The sequence below is a fragment of the Cololabis saira genome, chromosome 1 (genome assembly GCF_033807715.1).
Source record: "Cololabis saira isolate AMF1-May2022 chromosome 1, fColSai1.1, whole genome shotgun sequence".
NCBI lineage: Eukaryota > Metazoa > Chordata > Actinopteri > Beloniformes > Belonidae > Cololabis > Cololabis saira.
Window position 1 is genome coordinate 39,220,322 of NC_084587.1, and position 24,778 is coordinate 39,245,099.

Genomic DNA, 24,778 nt, shown 5'->3' on the forward strand with positions numbered 1-24,778 from the left:
ATATAGTTTTTGAACCCATGTCTCCCCATCTAAATTTGACCCTGTGTGCCTGTTTCTCTTAATTTGGTTGTTTTACACTCACTGGGCACTTTATTAGGTAGGCTACACCTTGCTAGTACTGGGTTGGACCTCCTTTTGCCTTCAGAACTGCCTTAATCCTTCGTGACATTGATTCAACAAGGTACTTGAAACATTCTTCAGACAGTTTGGTACATGTTGACATGATAGCATCACGCAGTTGCTGCTGATGGTCGGCTGCAAATCCATGATGCGAATCTCCTGTTCCACCACATCCCAAAGGTGCTCTATTGGATTGAGATCTGGTGACTGTGGAAGCCATTTGAGTTCACTGAACTCATTGTAATGTTCAAGAAACTAGTCTGAGATTATTCATGCTTTATGACATGGCGTGTTAGCCTGCTCTAAGTAGCCATCGGGAAGATAGGTACACTGTGGTCATAAAGGGATGGACATGGCCAGCAACAATTGGCACAATGCTCAATTGGTACGAATGGGTCCAAAGCGTGCCAGGAAAATATCCCCCACACAATTACACCACCACCACCAGCATGTCTTTCCAATCTTTATTTGTCCAATTTTGGTGAGCCTGTGCCAATTGTAGCCTCAGTTTCCTGTTATTAGCTGACAGGAATCGCACCCGGTGTGGTCTTCTGCTGCTGTAGCCCATCCGCCCCAAGGTTGGACGTGTTGTGCGTTCAGAGATGCTTTTCTGCATACCTCAATTGTAACTAGTGGTTATTAGGGCCCGAGCACTGACAGTGCGAAGGCCCTATTGTATCTATAGGAAATGTTTTTGTTTTTCTCGTTTTTCTCGTTTTTCTTCCGAGGAAATGAGGGCCTTTTTGCCCCCTAAACGTGCCCCAAAAGTCACCAAATTTTTGGCACGGAAGCCAGGCCTGGCGAAAAATGTGATATTTAATGGTTTGCATTAATGGGCGTGGCCTAATGGCTCAACAGGCCCCCTAGCAAACTTTGTGCCTCAAGCCCCACAATACGGTTTGACGTACATGCACGAAAATCGGTACACACCTGTTTCATGTCGCAACTTAAAGAAAATTCTCTTGGCGCCATACCCGAAACCGAACAGGAAGTTGGCCATTTTGAATTAATCATGTAATTTTGGCGCAATTTATGCTATTTCTTCGGTCGTTAATGCGGCCCGAACTGTAACGTGCACCCAGGTGTGTTATACATCAAAATGTGCGTTGATGGGCATTACTTTTCTCAGTCAAAAGTATTACCCTGGCGACGATAGACGCCAAAAAGCGCCCCCCCCCTTCATCTGATTGGTCCATATTTGATAGTTCCTACTTTCTGCCATAACCTTTGAATGGTTTGACATAAAGACTCGTGGGTGGTGTCATCGGACTCGGTTTTGAGTCCTTGAACATAATTGGTGAAAATTAGCCCCTTCTTCTGATTGGTCGATATTTAATAGTCCCTATTTTCTGCTATAACTTTTCAATGGTTTGACATAAAGACTTGTGGGTGGTGTCATCGGACTTAGTTTTGAGTCCTTGACTTTTATTGGTGAAAATTGCATGCGCGAGGGGCCCGTTCATCGCTTCTTGCAGCTTTAATTTGAGTTACTGTTGCCTTTCTACCAGCTCGAACCAGTCTAGCCATTCTACTCTGACCTCTGGCATCAACAAGGCATTTGCACCCACAGAATTGCCGCTCACTGGATATATTTTCTCTTTTTCTGACCATTCTCTGTAAACCCTAGAGATGGTTGTCTGTGAAAATCCCAGTAGATCAGCAGTTTCTGAAATACTCAGACCAGCCATGCCACATTCAAAGTCACTTAAATCAACTTTCTTCAACCATTCTGATGCTCTATTTGAACTTCAGCAGATCGTCTTGACTGCGTCTACATGGCTAAATGCATTGAGTTGCTGCCATGTGATTGGCTGATTAGAAATTTGTGTTAACGAGCGGTCGGAAAGGTGTACTAACGTGACCGGTGAGTGTTGTTCCACATTCCAGGGGTGCAATTCCTCTGGTGGCATTGTATGGTCCCTCCTTTTCTTGCCCCTTCATTTTTATTAGCCATTTTGCCTTTTAATTAGTTTCCTTGCTACAATACAGCAACAAAAACAACACAGACAAAGCAAACATGATAAACTCTCTTTGAACTCAGATTTCTTTTTGAGATTGCGAATTCATTAAATTTAAGAGAATCCACAGATTATGTAAAATGATCATAATTTGCTGCCTGACATTGGCTCATAATTATGAGGTCCACTGTACACTCTCAATCTACAGCAACAGTGAGATATTTTGTTCATTGTTTATTTATTAGATAATAACAGATAGAAATGGGAACAAGAGCTGTTAGTCCTACAGAACTAAAGAACTATTTTCTGTTTTATTTCTTCAACATCTGTCAACTAATTGTCAACTAGTTCAAAAATATGTTTTCCTGGTCAGGATGTTACTTAAAGGAGCATGAGGCAGGATTAAGGCAGGATTTATGAAAAAAATTCGTACACGTTTTAAGTTTTCTAGTAATAATGTCAGATGAAGCGTTCCAAACCAAAAAGAATGAGCCCTCTAGTGTATCTCTCCGTTGCCTTGAACAGGCTGTGTGCTGCAAAATGTGCTGCAATTGTGGGGCCGAATTTCCCGCGCTGTCCTGCGGATGTGACGTTGTGGCGAAGGGTGGCGCTAATGAGTCTCATTTCTTAAAAGGACCCTCATGCTCCTTTAACTCTGCCATGCATCACCGTAATCTCAGTTCATTTGAAGTTGAGATTCAGCTCAAACTACAAATATCTAAGAAAAATAAAATGAACACAATTGGTCCCCGACATGACTATGCCTGAGAACACACAATCGATTGTTTAAGGAGAACTAGACCTTTAAAGGAATAGGTTAAAATCTATTTTGCCATGCAGCTGACGGGACGCGATTGTCTTTTGGTCGTGAACTTGTGAATTTTATGATTAAGCACTGTGTCGTTCAGTTACATGTTCTGCCCCTGAAGGGGATGGTCTAACATGCTTTTATGTTTATTTTCCAACTAATGTGTGTCAAGTGAAATTTATAGTATACAAAAAGTGAAAGAAGACCTCATGGTAATCATGCATTTTATTGGAAATGGGACAAACAAGGCATATATTGCAATGTGAACATGTAACCTAACAGTTCATAAAGAAAACAAAAAGTCAAACAGAACATTAAAAAATAAATAAATTTTCAAATGATCAATCAGAATTAGACTACTGTAAGTATGCCAAGCACAAAAATGCAATTATTCATCTCTGGTAAAGTTATTTTGGCTAAAACTCTTTCAGCAGTTCTGATCTGGTTACATTCGATTGTAAACATTGATAAGAGGCAAGACATCAGAAAAACCTACGGTCATAAACACAGTCGATCATTTCATTGCATTCTAATCCAGAAGATGCATCTTTAGGGCTTGGATGTGGTTCCTGTGTCTGCTGGTTTTTACACATTTAGTTTGTGATGGGGAAGAAAATCATGAAACCTTTCATGTACAGATAACTGGTTCCTAACCTTTCTTTTGGTCAAATATATATGATACAATAAAAGGAGTGTCATTGGGGAATATCATGTCCTGTCGCCTCCAAAATTAATATCAATAAACATTTTATTTGAAATGTGCAAAAATTCAATTTTCACCTCCTTTCACTCATCTCCCATCAACTCCAGTGATTGTTTGAGCCAGGGCACTTGTGACAAAATACATTTGGAAGAGCTTTATCTTCTGTGGTAGCTGCATTTGAGTGTCTTTTAACAGACAGGGTATACCTTTGATACTCAGAGTTCAAATATTGTCTCCACATGAAAACTTTTGTTTTTTAATTGAGCCTTCGTCAGCATTTAAACTGGTATATACTGCGCACTCCCAGTTCTTCTTCCAACAAATAAGCACCATGGCTATTTCTGATGGAAAGTCATTGCTGAGACAGATTTGATGGTTGAAAAATCAAAAAAGATAAAAATATATACTGTATTTATTTTAATAAATCATTTTATGGCAGCATACAAGAACAGTTATCAAACATTTTTTTAGATCTGATATCATTTGTGTTTCTGCATTAGATTTTGGCTGACGAGCTTTTGTGCCAGTAACGAGGATTTTAAGGTTTGACATCGGCTCGGTCTTGTCTGTTTAAAACCATGACACGGAAATAATTTAAAGGGGGATTTCACAAAAGCTTAACCATAATATCTTTTTCTTTTACAATTGATTTTAGGTGTAATGGATGATGCAATGAATGAGCTGCAACACAAAAACACAGATGGGCTTCTATATACGTCATAGCTCTTTCACAAGGGTAGCAATAAATACTCCAGTGGTTTCTTAAAGTGTATCTGCCATCTCGACACCCGTAATCCTCTAATTTCACTTCACCTGGCTTTCTCACGAAAAAGGTATCACTCTCATTTCTTTGTCTTGTCTCAAACCTAATAGCAAAAAAAGTCCTGTAACATCATAATAAAGTCTGTTCAAGGGATTTAGGACATGTTTATGTAAAGGAGTCATTCTGAAATATTCCATTGGTTTTTCTTTTCTGTTAAGAGGATCTAGACACCTATTGGGGTGCAGACTTTCGCCCTGCCACTTCTGCGTAGTCTGATGCACGGGGTTTAGCAGTCATCTCTTCAGGCCCACGGTTTGAAAGTGTGTTGGATGTTGCCATCTCTGTTTTGGGGTCCAACACCGGTGCCCCTTGCCGAGTCCCAGGGTTGATGTTTTGGCCAGCCAGAGGACTTGTCAGGCCTAGGCCGGAAAGGGCATCCAGGGTGCCATCGGGGTCCACCATCAAGTCAATTACTGTAAGTTTGGAGCAAAATAAACACGTTGCATTCAACAGCAACAGTAACGATACACACTGTTTACATGCCATTAATCTCTGCTCATTTGTGTAGATTTGATTTTACCCTGAATACTAAGGAGAGCCATCAGAAACACACCTGCAAGTTGTTTTTCCACCCTCTTCAGGTCTTGAATAACAGTTGAAATCTCCTGTGTAAAACATAAATCTTAAAATTTAAGGCAAGTTGAGAACGTGAATAATGAAGTGAATGCTCACACACATAACAAATCAACTCGATTAATCTCGTCATTCCTGCAAAAATAAGTCTGGAACTGACCCTGTTCACATTTAGGAATGCTTTTTGAGTCCTGCAACTTGTGCTGTGGTCCGACATATCTCTTCGGGGCTCATATGAGGACAGTCTGGATTATAGGCAGAATCTATCTCTGCCTCTTTTGGAGGAGGTAAGCGTGTTACTGTTTTCGCGAATAAAACAATCTGATTTTTTTTTTTTAAGAAGAAAGTTTGCAGTAAGTAAACTGACATTGTGGGGCTTGTAAAGTAAGGTGATAGATTAAAGCAATTCTATGAAATTTCTTTTACAAATTATGGAGTGTTTTCTTACAAACCACTCAGCACTCTATGAAAACCAGTTAATGAGTTGTTTTACAAGATTTAGTAACAATAAAGAGCATTAATCATCGTCTGCTCTTACTTTAGCAAGTTTTCAAAAACTTCAGGAGATAATATTCAAGAATAATTCTAAAACTCGTTCTCGTGACTGGATTAAAGACAAAATGTGAAAATGAACCTAAGAACACAAATTTTAAAAATCCATCCATTATCTATACCTGATATTTTCTATTCTGGGTCACAGAAAATAACACACATTCCAAAACAAAAGGAAAAACTCCAAAGGTAGAAAAAGAAAAAAAGCTAGATTTATACATCTTGGGAAGCTTTCATCAGATAGAAGAAAGTGTAAGAGGACATGCTCATCACCTTGTTGGAGCTCCTCAGTAGTAAGGAGTCATGCTCTGCCTGCAGTTGGGCTTCAATTTCTTCCCATTTTCGCTCTTTATTCTTGAAGAGGATCCTTGATGTTGCAAAAATAAATTAAAGTAAAAAACAAAAAATGTTTAATATAGGATTTTAGCCGCTGACTGCTAAAATAATTTCATAAAGGCTTTCTCTGCAGGTCATATGAGTAAAAGAAAAAAATCCTTTGTGTTATCATCATTGTGGGAAAGACTGTGTAATGTGCCACTAAAACTGTGCCAATTGTCCTAGTTTCAGTACAAAACAATGAGAGAAATCCTAATCCACTATATACTAAACTTTAAGATTAAAATCCTGATCTGCTACCACGACAGCAACCATACCACTTTTTTAGTGATGTAATGCACAGCTCACCTGATTTTGGAGGTGGTTTTGTCAACAGACTGACGTATCCTGGTTGAGAGTTGCGTCACAGATGCGAGCAGTAAGCTGTCCAGGTCCGCCTGATAAGTGATGGAAACAAAACAAACACATGATGTATCATTCTAAGACACCTTCTTCTCACATATCATCTCTACTGGCTTTTAGTAAGAGGTCGTAGTGATTTTCTGTCTGTTGGTATTGTCTTGGTTTTTGTGCTTTTATGGATTTAAGTTTTATTTGATACCTTTGTGTTGTTATGTGAAGCATTTTGTGAGCGTTCTCTGTGAAAAGTATAAATACATTTTACTCACTTTTACTTACTACTTATTTATTTACTTACTTGCTTACTGTTTTGTTTAGGCACAGCTTTTTCTTGAAAATATATTTCTATAACTGTAGCTAAGAGCTTTATGTTGATTAAATAGCAATAATCTGTAAAAAATTCAGTTTGTAGACCTAAAATATTGAAGTGGACACTAGAAAACACTCACACGTATACATGTAATAAATAAAATAGTGTGACAGCCAAGCAGATTAGATGATTACATGCACATAGTCGTATTGCTGAACTTTTTCCTTTGAAAAGTTGTAACCCTATATAAACACAACTATAAAGAAAACAAAGCCAAAGTTAAGAAGTGCGGCCACAGAAGACAGTGCCACAAATTTGGAAAAAACCAAAACAAACAAACACGAGATGTCAGCAGAAACACATCATACTAGCTGTCCAAAATAGTAGTAGAGGCATGAGGATTTGGTAATGTTTTGCAGTCACAGGATCTGGAAACCTTGCAGTCATTGACTTGTCCATGATGCCTCTGTAGACCAAAGTACATGTTGTCTGATGACAAAAGACTACAGATGTCATAAAAAAAAGAGTATTCCAGTCCCGCACTGCAAAAAGTGGTTCTACAACCTACTGAATCACAAGATGTACATCGTTTTCTCACACAGTTTAGGCATTCTGTCTTTGTTAAATAAATGATGGCACATTTTATCATGCAACGTTTTTAATTAATCTAAAGCCGGGGGAGTTTTTTTCTTTCTTCTCTTTCTTCAATGTTTAAAATCAAGTTCTGATTCAGAAAACCTTAAGTTTAAAAAGGGCTTTAATTAAATTAAAGCTTTCATTTTCCAGTGACTGCATAGTAAAAAACACTGGCTTTGTCTCCAGTTAGGCCCAACTTGACTTGTGTGAGTGTGGTGCTCCCTCTTGTGGCCTGCTGTGGTACACGATGCCTTGTTCATCAAAATTCACCAACATTAACCTATTATGGACACAAAAACGCACGAGGTCTTAAATTTTGATAAATACTCAGGGACTAGGGGTACGCAAGCCAGTATTCTCACATGCTGGTCCCAAGCATAAATGATTGGGAAGGAATGTGTCATGAAGGACATGAGATGAAAAGATGAAAATAAATAATAATAATAAGCCTGAGCAATATTATACTCCTCCGAAGCTCAATGGAGGAGGAGTGCCATGTGGCGCAGCCGTGGCACTCATACTATTGCTCAGGCTTATTTATTTATTTCTTTATTCTTCCGTAAAAACTTCGTTCCCTTAACTAGTCCCGCAGCTTTGAGAAAACGCGAAAAGTAAAAACGTAGAAACGTGCGCCTTAATCGGGAATCGATGGGTATGCCAAATCAGTATGAGGAAAGCGATGGCCCACTTTGCAGTCCCACAAAAAGGGAAATTGCTAACCTATAGTCAAAGTTATTCATTCAAAGAGTGGAGGTACTATAGAAGATTGTGTAGCTTGCATGACATTTTCAAACATATCTTTTAAGTATTAATACTAAATATAAAATGAAGTATAGCTGAAGTTAAAACCAAGCTGTTATGTAGAATTCTGGCACACACTGACCACTCATCGTGTTTTCTATACTTGAGCACAGACTCACATCATCTCTATTCCATGTCTGTCGGCGGATGGAACGAGAGCTCTGTCCACTTGATCTTCGCTGACGAAGCTCCACAGACTGTCCGTTGGTCCTGTGGCCGGTGGAGGGGACGCCTGGGTCTACGCTGCCATCCAGAGCAGACTCTTCCAGCTAAAGCACAGTCAAGATGTATAAACAAGAGAAGTTATTTCATCAGATTTAGCTATTTTTTTTTGTCAGCTCAACAGTATTTAATAGGAATCTATACATTATCAAGAACAACGTGAATCTGGTCAGCATCCATTAAATAATAAATCAAGTTATTTTGACATTTTCGCAAGCAGAAAGAAAGTAACGTGATGACCGTACCAATGCTCCGGGATCAGTTGCTGCGGGACTCACTGAGTCGATCTCTCCTGCCACATCATGGATCTCTCTAGCGAGCATGGCTAAGTCTTTGGCGAGATCCTGGCTAATCCTGGTCGACAAACACAAGTAAAACACTGTCTAATATGTTTAAAACAAAATGTTTGTCCTCTTAATAAATGTCATGCACACATGAGAAGCTCATGCTATCAGCCAAAAATAAATAAACAAATAAACCTTAAAGCAAGAAGTGGTTAACTGAGGTAACTAATCGCTGCTTCTCTCCTCCTTACCTGGCTATTTCCTCGCTGTGCGCTGTCCAGTCTTTCATATACTCATCCTGCTCCCTGGAGTTTTGCCGCAAGGCCACCCCACCAGCAGAACCGGGGGTTGCTGGCGTTGAACCTCCCAACTGGGCTACTCGGTTAGACGGGAATGGCCGCGTGTAACCCCTCTTGGACATGTGGCGATTTGAGCCATACTCATCCTCCGAGGTGGAGGCGTACTCCACTGGCACACGACGCCACCGAGTGCCAGCTAATGGAAGAAAAAGTTTCAGTTTCCTTTAGATACAGGATGATTTTTTTTTTCTAATAAAGTAAATGCTAATTCTTTTTAAAGGGGATCTATTATGGCATCTAATACCTATTTTAAACAGGCCTTGAATGTCTTAAAAACAAGCTTTTGATTGTTTTTGCTAAATAAATTAGAAATTCAGCCTCTGAGCCATGTCTTTATCTTCCCAGTCTCTAACCTCATTATCTATGCAGGATTCTGAGTGGGCGGGGCTATGATAATGAGGTACTGTGCTGATTGGCTGCCTGAATGATGCGATACACCGCTACAGAAAAATGACGGAAGCTCCGGCCGGCGGAGTTAGTTGTGGGCGTGGTTTCACACATCAGAGGCCAACCTATGTAAATTGCATTTTGGTTACGTAACGAAAGGGAGCAGAATCTGAACGGCTCGTAGAAGCCACATAACACTGGAAGGATCATCCGGGCGGCTGTACAGACACTGCAGAATTTGGTTGCTTTCCTCCTTCTCTGAGTTGGCAGGCTGCGGGGAGACCACTTTATATATGTTAAAGTAAGAAAAAACGTGTTTTTCATAATAGGTCCCCTTTAAGTAAGCGCAGTTTCTATTGTTTTGTGTTAATAGTAATCCACGTAATGTTTAGTGAGCATGAGCACTAGTTAGGATGTAAAACAACTACAATGTGTGACAAACAGAAGATTTCCATTGCACTTGTACGTGGTGAAACATTTTCCACTTACATGCAGGAGTAACGTGCCCATAAGAGGAGGTTCCTCTACTTTTATCCGGCAGCTTGGAAGCGCTGTTAGCTCTTGCTCTTTGTCCAGACACCGAGGTGATAGACCCTCTAAGCCCGTGTCTGATGGCATAATCACCCGCTGCACTGCGGGGCCCCAGACCTCTGTTTCTCGTCACGGTAGCCTCAGAGTCACTCTGAGCAGATGGGGAACCCACTCTTGGTCGCCTCGGCTGGGCCAGGGCCTCTATCCTGGACATTCCTCTTTTAGCCATCCCTGTCCTGGATGTGGAACTAGCAGTAGAGGCCTCTGACGCCACTGACATCCGGTCCAGATCAGCAGTTTCGGTATCTGATGAATCCCCCATCCTGGCTTTTCTCAACAGGGATGTCCTGGTGGGCCTAGGCTTGGGGGCGTTACTGATTTTACTGGGAGCAGAGGACGCTGGACCCTGGGTGATCTTAGCCCGAACAGATTTGGTGCTGGTTCCATCGGCTGCGTTCCCTGTTTGGGCTCTAGCATTTGAGCGTTTGGATCCTTGTATGGATGTGGTTTGTGAATCTGAAAGGAGTGAGTTTGAGTTAACGTCATCGTCGGTGAGGTCCAGGGAAGTCCAGGGTCGGTTCTGCTGAGGAGTAGCAGATGTTCTGCTCTTGACCCTCCGGTCCTGAGTCTCCCTGGCCCCGGCAGGGCCCTTGCTGGATGAGCACACTACCGTCTTCTCTTTCTGCTGCCCTGCAAGGGTCCGACGTTTCTGAAGTACTTTCCTCACTCCATCAGCCTGGCTTACGGTGCTTGTTGTGTCCACATCTGACTCTGGTGACAAGGAGCCTTCGATGGACTGACTTGGGGGATCGCCGTGGTCGGATACAGTGGTCTCCAGGAAGGCGGCCACAGCCTCAGAGTCTTTCTGCAGCGTGGTACTGTTGATGCCAGCCTCTCTACTCTGAGTTCTGCTGCCCGTAATCCCATCGGTACGTGGTATGAGCTCGATGGGTACGTTGGAGCTTGGTTTCTCCACCGTGAAACTCTCCTGCCTCAATAATGGTTTCCCAATACATTCCCTAGCTTTCTCCTCCTCCTTTTTCCTCCTGCGTGCTTCATCCACTTTCTTCTCCCCACTGGTCAGTGGGCGAGGGGGGAGCTTAGTCAACGCCGCTGAACGACCTGATTTCCCACCACCGCTGTCCTGTGATTTGGCTGGGGAAGAGCGACTGGGGCTGCCACTGTGGCTGCCCACACCTCCGGACTGGTTCTTTCCTCTGGAAATCCTGTCCTCTTGCTTCTCTTTTTCCTGTAGCTCTGTGTCCTGTTTTTCCCCCGTGTCCATGTGCAAACCTGCACCTGGGGTCCTCCTTCCTAAGATGAGCTCCTCGCCGGGCAGCTGGGGTAGTGTTCTCCTCTTACGGTCGGTAAACCCAGCAGAGGAAACTGAGGCAGAGTGGCTGGGTTCACTTACTTCTGCAGAAAGAAGAGAACAACTTTCATGAACGTGAATTATACATCAATAACGGTTAAAATTATGCACTGGTAGTGATGTGTGCCGTGGTTTTAATTATGTAATTCTTTTCTGTTTAATTAATTATCAAAAAGAGAGTCATTTTTTAATCAGTGTCAAAATATCTGTTATTATGATATAGAAAAAAGGGAAAAATAAAAACAAAACAAAACAAAGTGCAATGATCATTATTTAAAAAACAGCATTTAAATGTTTCTCAATGTGGGATAAAATTTTATGTCCCTAGTAGTGGCATGCTATAATCTGCAAGTATTATATTTCTTTAATGGCAAAAATCATTAATTACAGATATTTGGAATTATAGCAGTGCATCATTTGGCCCTCATCGTGTTGAGGGAAAAAAACAAAAAAATCAGATATCACATTACACAGCAGATATTATCTCAATAGTTGCTTATCAAAATCCTTCCCACTTTTTATGCTTATCAACTTCAGCCCTAAAGTGGATGGTACATTTGGCTGAAAAGGATGTAATCAAGTGACACAAAACCCCGCTGTGATGTAATCACATTAATTGGCTGCATATAAAAAGTGGACAAAGGCACGTTACGGTTGGGTGCTTCACTACATTCATGTGCAATAAAACTGATGGTCACCAGGCTCAGATGGCCATTTAAAATGTCAATTTCACTTACAAAACACTGGAAGATGGAAGGTTATGAAAAATGCAACCTACCCCAGCGACATTTAAGGCAAAGAACTCATTTTTTTTTAAAGTTGCTACTGAGGCTATTTCATGCTAGTAAGGAGGTGGAAGAAAATAATTATGAAATCATTTCAAACAGGTGACATCAACAGGTAATTTTAAAAATGACTTGTTTTAAAAGTAGAATCCAAACCAGACATTAGTAAGTACACAATAGTATGCGCTATCCATACTCATTCCGGAGAAATTTATTAGTATGGACAGAGACGTTCAATAACCGAGACAGCCCACTACGGTTCGGTTTCCTGTATCTGTGTCACGTGACTGCTCCGCCCCTTTAACAGACAGGAAGCAGGTCCTGAGTCTATTGAGTCCTATGGGAAAAGTGAACGTGAGCACAGATTATTACCAATTCCTTCGCCCCATAGTAACCTAAGTAAATATGGGACCCATTTTTCAAAAGCCACAAACCTTCTGAACATTCTGACACCAAAATGGCAATTTTCGGACCGATAGATTAGGAGAAAATGAAGAATCATCGTTTTCCCATCGGATAAAATGAAGTTTAAAACTAAAATAAAACTTGCTTCTTTGCTTAATAATACTGTTATTTTTATTATTTAAGTCTTTTTTGAAGAAAGTTGTACTGTATCTAGTGTTGTATGTTCCAAAACGATGTGGGGAGAGGGGCGACCACGCCCACTTAGGAGACAGGAAGTGTATACCATTTCATACCATTGGCAGTAACGATAATGCGCTATCTTCTGTATAGAGTATCTTTGGTATGAATTGATGGACACTAGCTAAGCAGAAACTTCCCACAATGCAATGCAGCGGTGTTCGGTTGCTAAGTTCTGCACAGATACGTATATGTCAAGTATAATATTAAGTATAATTAAAGCTGCAAGCAGCGATGAACGGGCCCTCGCACTCACGGCCACCGCCCCCCATAAGCATATCAGAAAAGACACCACCCACGACTTCCTATGTCAAACCATTCAAAAGTTATAGCAGAAAAAAGGGACAACCAATCAGAAGAAGGGGCGGGGCTAATTCAGGCCAATGAAGGTAAAGGAATCCATACAGAATCTGATGACACCACCCACGACTCTCTATGTCAAACAATTCCAAAGTTATAGCAGAAAATCGGGACAACCAATCAGAAGAAGGGGCGGGGCTAATTAAGGCCAACGAAGCTTAAGAACTCATTACAGAGTCCCATGACACCACCCACGACTTCCTATGTCAAACCATTCAAAAGTTATAGCAGAAAAAAGGGACAACCAATCAGAAGAAGGGGCGGGGCTAATTCAGGCCAATGAAGGTCAAGGACTCCATAAAGAATCTGATGACCCCACCCACGACTCCCTATGTTAAACCATTCCAAAGTTATAGCAGAAAATCGGGACACCAATCAGAAGAAGGGGCGGGGCTAATTAAGGCCAACGAAGCTTAAGAACTCAGTACAAAGTCCCATGACACCACTCACGACTTCCTATGTCAAACCATTAAAAAGTTATAGCAGAAAAAAGGGACAACCAATCAGAAGAAGAGGCAGGGCTAATTCTGGCCAATGAAGGTCAAGGACTCCATAAAGAATCTGATGACACCACCCAGGACTCTCTATGTCAAACCATTCAAAAGTTATGGCAGATAAAAGTATTCTAGGGGGCGCTGTTGAGCCGTTAGGCCACGCCAATTAAACCATGAAATATCAAATTTATCGCCAAGTCTGGCTTGCATGCAAAATTTGGTGACTTTTGGAGAACTATCAAATATTGACCAATCACATGAAGGGGGGCGCGCCTTTTGGCGTCTAGCGTTGCCATGGTAACACTTTTGAAAGAGAAAAGTAATGCGTGTAGTCGCAGGATGGAGACGCACATTTTGATGTATAACACACCTGGGTGCACGTTACGGTTCGGGCTGAATTAACTGCCGAAGGAATGGCATAAATTTCGCCAAAATGACACAATTTATTCAAAATGGCCGACATCCTGTTCGGTTTCGGCCATGGCTCCAAGAGACTTTTCTTTAAGTTGTGCCATGATACAGGTGTGTAGCGATTTTCTTGCATGTATGTCAAACAGTATTGTGGGGCTTGAGGCACAATGTTTTCAAGGGGGCGCTGTTGAGCCATTTTGCCACGCCCATTAATGCAAACCATGAAATATCAAATTTATCGCCAGGCCTGGCTTGCATGCCAAATTTGGTGCCTTTTGGGGAACTATCAAATATGGACCAATCAGATGAAGGGGGGATGCGCTTGTTGGCGTCTACCGTCGCCACGGTAACACTTTTGAAAGAGAAAAGTAATGCGTGTAGTCGCAGGATGGAGACACACATTTTGATGTATAACACATCTGGGTTCACGATACGGTTCGGGCTGAATTAACTCTCAAAGGAATGGCATATATTGCTCCAAAATTACGCAATTAATTCAGAATGTTCAAAATGGCCGACTTCCTGTTTGGTTTCGGCCATGGCGCCAAGAGACTTTTCTTTTAGTTGCGACATGATACAGGAGTGTACCAATTTTCATTCATGTACGTCAAACCGTATTATGGGGCTTGAGGCGCAAAGTTTTTTCTGTCTGAACCAACCAGATGAAGGGTGGGCGCGCTTTTTGGTGTCTAGCGTCGCCACGGTAACGCTTTTGAAAGAGAAAAGTAATGCGTGTGGTCGCAGGAGGGAGACGCACATTTTGATGTATAACACACCTAGGTGCACGTTACGGTTCGGGCTGAATTAACTGCCGAAGGAATGGCATAAATTGCGCCAAAGTGACACGATTAATTCAAAATGGCCGACTTCCTGTTCGGTTTCGGGCATGACGCCAAGAGACTTTTCTTTAAGTTGTGTACTGATACAGGTGTGTACCGATTTTCGTGCATGTACGTCAAACCGTATCGTGGGGCTTGAGGCACAAAGTTTTCAAGGGGGCGCTGTTGAGCCATTTTGCCACGCCCATTAATGCAAACCATTAAATATCAAATTTTTCGCCAGGCCTGACTTGGGTGCAAAATTTGGTGACTTTTTGGGCATGTTAAGGGGGGCAAAAAGGCCATCACTTTGTCAGAAGAAAAAAAAAAAAAAAAAAAAATTCCTGCAAATACAATAGGGCCTTCGCACTGCAAGTGCTCGGGCCCTAATAACATTATTATATAATATTAATATTATAATATTCGTATATAATAATATTATATAATGTCATCTTGTTTGGGCCAGGTTAAACAGGAAAGAGCGGAGCGGTGCTGCTACTGCTGCTGTGACAGGAGTTGTTACCATGGTAACAACTCCCTCTCCTAACGGCAGGAAGTGCCGTGTGACTCTGAGTAGTACATCCGAATTAATGCATACTACTAATATTTACTCAAAAGTGTGCCGAACTTAAGTATACATTTTGAGTATATACTGTTTAGTATGGCATTTCGGACGCACCGCATGTCTTATCCAGAAACACTGATGCATTCTTCAACAAGACAACATGGGACCACATTCTCCACTTGTTACAAAGGTAGAAGAAGATATGAGTACCGGACTGTCCTGCCTGCAGGCCTGACCTGCCCCCAATATGGAAAATGTTGAAAAATCCAGCACCAACAATGCTACACTGCTGTTGTTGTACAGCTTAAGACATATAGGAATGGGTCAAAACAACTACCAGCGGCTTTATGTCAGAAAGTCTTTTAAGTGTTGAGAGAAGGACTTATACATTACAAGGTGATAAAAGGGCACACATAGTCTCCAAAGAAATAATGTCACATTTCATTAAAGAATCATATTTATTAGTAGTGTTATTTATAATATCATTGCATTATCCATATCGTTACAATCTTTTTTTTGATGCAGGATAGTAACTACTTAAATCAAGTACCTCTATCATCTGTGACCATGATTTGGCTGTCCCCTCCCGATCCCTCAGGGTCAGTCCTAATGTGGCTGGCAGCGAGAGTAGCCCACTGTGAAACCCACCGAGGACCGCCCACCATCAGTTCTTCAGACAAGACCTAAACCAAGAAAACACTGAATATCAGGACACAGAAGAGAAATACTGGAGCATAAAGAAGAACCTGTCCAATATCAATTAGGATCAAAATGGTCCCAACTCAGTGCTAAAAACACATTTACAGTAGGTGTAGTTAGTCACTTCAAACCAGTGGAAAGTTGTTGTACCTCTGTCTCCAAGCGCCCAGGCTTCCCTCTGTCTCTGGTGCCGGATTTCTGGGCTGTGAGCCTCTCTCTCTGGTCAGGACCTACCAACCTGGAGATACAGTGCTCATCCACACCAAACACCTAAAACATACACAAAATAATAATGATAAAAGAAAACATTTATTTTCTCATATAATCAGAATATGACTGGATACTGAAGAATTCCGTAAAAATTCGTAAAAAAAAAAATCGTAAAAATTCCAATCCTGTAACTTTTGCAAAGACTCATATCCGGCACTTTACAAACCTCATTGTACATTTCTGTCTATACTTTTTACCTATCCTAAGTTCCTAAGTCACTTTTGTACAGACTCACCCGGCACTTTAAAACCTAATTTTGTACATTTCCGGTCTACATTTTTTTTTACTGTTTATACTTTTTATTGTTTATACATTTTATTTAATTTTATCTCGTACATATCGCTTTTATAATTGTATTGTGTTGCACCAATCACCATAACAAATTCCTCGTGTGAAAACTTGGCAATAAACCCTTTTCTGATTCTGATTTCTGATTTCTGATTCAATAAAATCGAACTGAACTCTTCCCCACCTTGTCAATCAGTTTTCTAGCTTCTTCCTCTTCATGGTCTCCATTCTCCAGCTCAATGGTATATGTTCCTCTGTCACTATAATCGTCTCTGTGGCGATAACAGTCATCTCGCCCACTCTGCTGATGTGGTGCTGATCCTCGTCGTCTCTCAATCAATTCACTTGCCACCTTGGAGGTCGAAGACTTGCGACGACGTGCAGGACTGTCCTCTTCCACAAAGAGGCCCTCTGGTACGTTTGCACGACCTTCTCTGATTTTCGTCCCAGCACCGCCCCAAAGTCCCCATGAGCGCTCCTCCATGGCTGCAGCTCGCCGCTGCTCTCCTAGTGTGTTTTCCGAATCGCTCTGAGTGCCATCTTCGTGTTTACTGCCTGCCATGTGTATTTTAAAAAGAGAGGAATACACATGGTTAGAATGTAATTAAAAACATAATGTGTTAAACGCCTACTGTTCACCATATACACTAACCTTTAAGACTCTTCAGTTGTACAGGAACATCACTCTTCACACTTTCCCCATCATCTTCTGCAACCGTTTCTTTAAGAGCCAATGGCAGCTCGTTCTGGGCTAACCAGTCAGCAACTTTAACTTCAGCTGCTACCATGGCTGTTTGAAGCGGGCTAAGCTCTTCCCCGATTGGCCTTTTAGGACGTGTCCGGGACTCTGGTCCTACTTTTGCCACTCGATCTTTGACAGAGACTTTAGCTAATGCCCCAGGGTCAAACTCAATAGTGAAGGAGGCATGACCATGGGCGGCTTCTGCACTGACAGAAGCACCAGCCTCTTGTTCCTGTGAGGGGGGGTCGTTGCTGACTTTACCTGATGAGGTGGTATCCTTGGTAGGGATTTCAAAGTAACTTGGTTCTTGGTTGGAGGCTGATACCGCAGCAGACTTTGGGATTTCTTCACTTCTCTTAGTATCTGTAAGCATACGTGCAAAGATTTGGTGTCTTCACTACTTTATCATAATTTAATTAAATTTAGAATTTGATGCCAGAAACACCCCCCCAAAAAGAGAAATAAAAGATAAAAAAGACAAGCTTTTAGAATATTCAAGTAACAATATTCTGCAAGATTCTACAATTCATCCCATCCCGGTTAAAACCTGCCGAAGCAACTTTGAACTCAACACAATAGTAAACATGCCCCTATTTATTTGTCTTTAAGTTTGTTGCATCTAATTCTGAATTTGTTAACATTTTCTAAAAACCATGACAATGTTCAATAAAGACAATGAGAAAAAAATTTGAACAAATTTAAAAGCAAATTCCCAGATATTCGTTTTTTTGTTGCATTTTAGAAAACTTCCTAATGTTTCTATTACCGAGGTTTCTAAAGCTAGTCTATCATCAAAATATAAACAGGACAAAATATGAAATGCTACAATTTTTTTTTTTTTTATATTTCAGACAACACACTTTTGACTCAACTACATGCTTCAGTAAGATCCCACACAGAGCTACATATCAAAACATCAATGTTCATACAGTACCTGCTTCAGCTTTTTCTCTCTTCCGGTCGGAGCTCTTTTCTTCAGGCCTTCCAGGCTGCTGGTCGGCAGCATCTCCATCTCCCCACCAGGCTGGCTGACCATAAAGGGGTGTACCTCTGTGCGGTATCGCTGTGTCTCCTGACAAAACCAGTCCATTTCTTAGTCTTACTACACTGAAATACAAAACTTGGGCTAACACAACTGTATCGTTTTAAACAGTACAATGGTGGCCCAGAGGTTAATGGTGAGACTGTAGTCTTTTTCACATATAGACACTAAAGAAATGTGTGTGGAGAATCAAATGCAGACCATTTGGTTTCCTATTTACACATCCTTTGTAATTCAAAGAAGGAGATTTTTGATTCTCTATTCTCACAACTGCAAAGTCTCGGTGGAATGTGCATTTGTGCATTGGTGCCTTGGTACAGCCCACAGGAGCCCGGACAGAATGCACAAAGTTTGCTGTGGAAATCACAATGTTTCACTTTAACAGCATTTCAAATGAAAAATGAGGCACCCTACATAAATACCAATTTTGCGCAGAGACTGATACACCTATTCAAATATATCCTCAGTATGAATAAGTGAGTGACAGAAATGTATGAAACTGGAACTGCCAGCAGTGCTCACTCATTTCCTGTAAATGGTTCCAAGCACTACTGGCTGTGTGCACGTTTGAGCTCACTTTTTCATTTTCTGGAGCTATTACCAGGTAAAAAGTGGGTGAACGCTGTTACAAACCTGAAAGGACTGTTGTTTTTTCATATCTAGCCCCTCCAAAAATGTCTGGAACTCATGTGTGAAACAATTGCTGCATGCTTTTTTATTTCGTTTTGTTTTAAATCATCCCATTGTCCACTGAAAATGTGTCCTTTGAACTGTGTCTTTAAATATTACAGCTCACCTGTTGTCTTCTCTTCTGATCTGCTGGCCTCTGAGGTTTTGGCCGAGGCCCCTTCAACTACCGGTGCCACTGATGTCTTGAGAGTTCTCGGATCAGATTTGGATGATTCTGCCTCTGTTGGTTTCTTCTGGTTCAGCTGAAGCTGGCTGCTCAATTTCTCATGCTGACAGATGAAGCAACAGCAGTAAGATGAATAAACCAACAAAAAAAGGAACAAACTGGTTTTGTCAAACTAATCAATGGCTAGAAATGCATATGGACTTTGTTTCTTATTATTATCCTTAAAATATTTATTGTGACATATAACTGAAGAGACATTCTAACTTAAAGTTGTAAGTGTATCTAGCTCGCTGAGATGACGTCCTCTTTTTTGCAGCTACCTTGGCAGCTTGCTATGATGAAACAGCATTTTCCTCAATACTGAAAAAGTAGTTTTTGCCCAGTTCAGCAATACTCTTTAATTTCTTTACCATGAAATCGTGAAAAAGTAAACTGTTCTAATCTGTAAACATATGAACTTTATATACTTATTTCACTGTAGAACATGTTGTCTAACCTTGAGGGCTTCCTCGGGAATATGCAGCTCTCCTCGGACCACAGTGAACAGGTTGGTATGTGAAGCAGGTTAAGATAAAAGATGGGGAGCTCTTTGCAGGGGTGAGAAACATGCACTGATAGCCTCATCCATTATGCAGCAGGCAGAGCTCCAATGAGCATCCACAGCTATTCGGCAACAGATGAAGTTACATTAGGTGTGTTTCCACTAGCAGGAGCTCCAGGTAAACGCGCCAGACAGGAACCTCTAACAGGACAAACCGTCTTCTCAGCTCCTTCAGCCGACATGTCTCCATAACACTGTAGCACCACACAAGAACCTTTGACTGAACAAATAGCACAGCCGACCACTAGGTGGTGGTAATGCGCATTGTTTGCTGTTCGCAAATGACCAGCAACATAGAAGGAGACGAAAATAAAGAATGCAGCAAAAGAAGAAAGAGAAGAAAGATGAAACAAAGAATACTGCTCTCACTTTTGTTTGCTTTTTAAAATACGTGTTGTTAGCGATTGATATTAAAAGGACCCCTCCCCCGACATCTAACCTCTACGTTGACGTAATATGCCAACGAGGCCAGAACCGACTGTTGGTGCATTTATTGATTTTTTTTCTTGTAATCTCTCAAAGTTCTCAAATGTACTCAGCAAAATGTTTCTGGTCCCAAAGGTTCAAATGAGTTGTGTTCACATGATTTATGTTCATGTAAAAGTGCTGAACATAATTTAAAAATCCTGATTAACAGAACTACCTGTAACTACCCAGCAGCCACCAGGCAGTTCCTGTAGACCAACCTGAGTGCCTTTCTTACTACAGGAACATTTTTTGCCACTTAAAGGTTCTTGAAGGCCACTTTTGTAGGGCCGCTCCTGGTTATGGAAATCACTCACTCACTCACCAACCATCCATTTTCTTCCACTCATCCGTTCCCGGGTCGCGGGGGCAGCAGTCTCAGCAGGGATGCCCAGACTTCCCTCACCCCAGACACTTCCTCCAGCTCTTCCGAGGGGAGTCCGAGGCGTTCCCAGGTCAGCCGAGAGACATAGTCTCTCCAGCGTGTCCTGGGTCTTCCCCGGGGTCTCCTCCCGGAGGGACATGCCTGGAACACCTCCCTAGGGAGGCGTCCAGGAGGATCCGGTACAGATGCCCAAGCCACCTCAGCTGACTCCTCTCAATGTGGAGGAGTAGCGGCTCGACTCCGAGCTCCTCCCGGGTGACCGAACTCCTCACCCTATCTCTAAGGGAGCGTCCAGCCACCCTGCGGAGGAAACTCATCTCGGCCGCTTGTATCCGCAATCTCGTCCTTTCGGTCACTACCCAAAGTTCATAACCATAGGTGAGGGTGGGATCGTAGATTGACGGGTAAATCAAGAGACTCAGCTCCTTCTTCACAACGACGGTCCGGTACACCGACCGCATATCTGCACCTGGAACTCCCACTAGTGGAAATGTGCCGAATGTTGCTGTGTCACTGGATTTGAAGCATGATGGTACAAGGAAATATTTAAAGGATATCATATCCAAACCTCAATTTGTCATCAATTTTCAGTGTGGCATAGATTTGTTCCTGTATTCTGACATCGTTGACAAATGTCTGCAAACAAATGGAAAGGTATGAGGTTAAAATAACATACAAACTCCTTAATTTAAATATGAGACCATCTGACCATTTCAAATTAATTCTTTTCAAACATAGATACTGTTAATATGACAATGGTGAGACATCCACTTATAAAGACTGGTAACCAAAGCTTGTTGTAAGCTGTTTCCCTTGGGGTTTTTTTATGTTTCTTTGGTCAGAATTTGAAATTCCAAAATGAATTAGTCAATATTAAATTTACACAAAGCTCATTTGTAGAATGTATGATATAAAGACTGTCACCACTTCATCCCTTGATTTACGCTTGACGTGTTTGCTATAAAAACCCAACTTACGCCATTTTTCAAAGGTTTCCAAGCATAACACAGTTGCTGAAGAGGATGCCTAGCAATAGCATTTTTGTTCACCTGGCTTTTTAGAGAGTGCAGTAGCTCAATGTGGCATTAGAGTTCTGGAATTTGAGGGTAAAGTTTAAGAAAATTACCTTACAAACAGAATGTTACTAATATACTGTGGGGAGCTCAAAACTCTTAAATAAAATATTTAATTTTATTTTTTTTCAAATATGATAATTTCTTCAGGTCTTAATGAAATGTCTGATACACATTTTCTTCAAGCCACAATAGATGCAATAGAAAAGAACAATCTTATGTCTTGACTTCAAACTGTCTTCATTGCAGCAAGTTCTGGGAAGCAGAGCCAGCCACTGCCCCACTGTCTTCTGTGATATGTGGATTTTTTTTTTAAGTCACTGCGACAGCTTGGCACTACACTTCCAGGGTGGAGCAAGTGCAGCAAGATGTGAAGCTGGGTAGAGATAACCATGGGGAAACTCGATAATCAGATCTGGGTCTGCGATATCATAGTACCCTGCAAATCTGAAGGGCTAACTGAACACCTTCAGGTGTCAGCAGCTCTAAACAAAGTGACATGAGTCGTACCGTTTAGGAGATTTTGATTCACAGTTATTTCAGACCCCAAATATATGCACTCAGGCATCTGGAACAAACAAATTCTGTTGTTCTGTTGTTATTCTGTTATTGCCCCAACTGTTTTATGAAAAATTTCAAAACTTCTACATTCTCAACTAATGTCTCTTCAGTAATAAGAATATGTAATTTAATAGACATCCATTACGTTTGAGGAAAAGCCAAGATCTTTGTTTTTTTCTCTTTCAAATCTCAATTTGCTTTGCAGGCGTGTTTGGTTATCATCTGTTGGAGCTCATTAAATATGCCCAAAAGTCTTGGAGAGCCGATCAAATCAGACTGTCCTTGTAGAAAAAGAGAGAATCTCTAGGAGGGCTTAACATGATGACAACAGAGTGGCGATGTAATTTGGATGAAACAGGCTAGGCTTCAACCTCACAATTGCTATATCCTACATTTCCCATTATGCACTTCATCCAACTCTTTTAGTCAGAAAAAACATTCAGATATTTTATCCCCATGTCCAGTTTGTAGCCCAAGATATTTGTTTCAAACAAGGATAGTCTTCATATGATATTCACAACATGACAAGTATAGCACAGTCTCTGTCATCAGACAGTATGCGGCACAGATTCCAATGAGTAAATAAGATCTAATCTAAAACCGACATAAGTGACTTTAAGACACAAAATAGTAAATACATGAAACACTCACCCCATTTAAGCTGCCCAAGTCCTTCACTCTATGTTCATCTGTATTTGGGTCATAGTTGATGACAGCATGCTGTTTGTCCACACTGCGGGACTGAATCCGACAAGATCAAGTCAGTCACTGTAATCCACGCTAATATCAGTTTCAGATGAAGAAAAATGAGTGTTTAGGCCATTAGGAGTTCCAGTACTGTACCTGCAACATGAGCTCACAGTCATCTCTCCCCACAAAAATCATCTCTCTGGGAAGGCGATGGCGTGTCCCGCCACCGCTCACCAGAAACCAGGAAGTCAGACTCATTTCTGCATCACAAGTTCCCCCTTGACCCTCAATACATTGTGCTGAAAACAATGACAGTGTCAGAATACAGTCTGCAACTATACGTCTAATAAAGCAGCTACTTATAAGCCTTAAATCTATCAACAATAGGGGTTAATGAAACACACTGTTTAAAACAATTACATTGTGCAAATTCCTTATTTTTCTTACCAAGCAAGTTACTTCAGCATCTGTGCATGTGCTGGTGTATCATAAGCACAGTAGCTATTTCAGCCATCACCTGAGGACACTGAGATGCTCATTGCAGCATGTGGTGCTGTTACCAACATGAAACAAAACCAGAAGCCTGGAAACCAAGAGAGGAATTTTAACAGTTCCAGGCTCAATATCAAAGCCGATTGTTCAACTGTGCCCTCCCCCCCCCCCGTCATCAAATCCACGGACAGAGAATGTAGTGCAAAGAGAAGGACGAGGTTAGGATGTCACGTCCAGTAAGACATGCTGTATGATAAGTTTATTAAGCCTCCTAATTCAATTGGATGCTACTCCACACACAAACATTACAGACAGATCGGCCAGAAATAGGCCAGAGGAGTCAGGCAGCAATAATTTGTTTCTTTACAGTCCCACATCTATGCCCCCATGATGGTCTCATATGATTTCCATTCAGTAGTCGAAGTTCCCCGTGTATAAAAAAAAACTGCACAACAGCTCTTTTGACTGAAGCAAACATCCTACCTCTGCAGCAGCTCCAGGGCCTTGCTGACTCACGCTCGCGGATAACTAGGTGAAATAAAGGGATTTAATTACAGAGTTTGTCGTATCTGAACCTCCTGACTGTCAACCCAGTCCCAATGGAATTAGATCGACTGCTCGGCCCCTATAGAGGTCTGTCAGCACACTGACTCCCACTGGCCCACATTTCCTAATGTCACGCTTAAACACACACACGGCTGCATCCAGCATCAGATATCAACGTTCTCTGCAAATGACAGCGCATGAACTGTTTGTGCAAACGGCTGCAGCTGATGGGTTAAAGGCGGTCAAAGGCAGAGGCTGCAAATTAGCCCAGTCAGGCCATGTCTCCGTCTCTGGGCAGCGCGCATCACGAAGCCGCTTATTATTGATACAACACCAACGACAGGAATATCAGGTCGTATAATGAGATTCTAAATCATACAAAGATTACGTGTATGAATGAATTTCGCTTCTAAGGCTCAATACCAATTCAGGTTCAGAAATCCTTAGGCTACTCAGCATATTGTCAGGAATAAATACACGCAAATCCCCTCATAATAATACATCTCACGTGTTTTATTTTTAAAAAATGTAGTGGAGGCTGCTGTCTATTGATGTGCATCCGAGGATCTCGTCCATTATGGACGCCGCATATTTGTCTCGCAAACAGCGATGTTCAGGCGACTTCACCGCCTCCGTCCCCGAAGGCAGCAAAGAGCACCGCAACAGATCTGTCTTAAAAAATTAATTGAATAACATAAATGTGTCTCACCAGGTGCTCAAGGGACAAATAGCATCCGAGAAGTAGAGGATTGTGAACAGCGCTGCTGGTCCTGTGAGCCCACTGCCCAGCCCTTCAGCAGTAACGCGTCTTGGCCTCTG

At 41.6% G+C, this 24,778-nt stretch overlaps 1 protein-coding gene across 3 annotated transcripts; it reads right to left on the reverse strand.

Moving 5' to 3' along the window:
- Positions 1-3,127: 3,127 nt before the first annotated feature.
- cep170ab (centrosomal protein 170Ab) lies at positions 3,128-24,778 on the reverse strand. 3 transcript variants are annotated; one of them, XM_061722833.1, is made up of 20 exons: positions 24,669-24,778; positions 23,369-23,504; positions 23,075-23,220; positions 22,883-22,972; positions 21,152-21,233; positions 19,643-19,698; positions 19,087-19,249; positions 18,183-18,320; positions 17,159-17,611; positions 16,691-17,061; positions 16,099-16,218; positions 15,800-15,932; positions 9,761-11,218; positions 8,777-9,020; positions 8,487-8,595; positions 8,139-8,288; positions 6,222-6,310; positions 5,811-5,904; positions 4,966-5,017; positions 3,128-4,825 (listed from the first exon to the last, which is right to left on the reverse strand). In XM_061722833.1, the coding sequence occupies exons 3-20, from the start codon at positions 23,177-23,179 to the stop codon at positions 4,584-4,586; spliced, it is 4,149 nt and encodes a 1,382-aa protein (XP_061578817.1). In that variant the 5' UTR covers positions 23,180-23,220; positions 23,369-23,504; positions 24,669-24,778; the 3' UTR covers positions 3,128-4,583. The 3 variants fall into 3 exon arrangements, with proteins under 3 accessions (XP_061578817.1, XP_061578818.1, XP_061578819.1); XM_061722834.1 differs by lacking the exon at positions 23,369-23,504 and having other exon boundaries at positions 24,669-24,768; XM_061722835.1 differs by lacking the exons at positions 19,643-19,698; positions 21,152-21,233.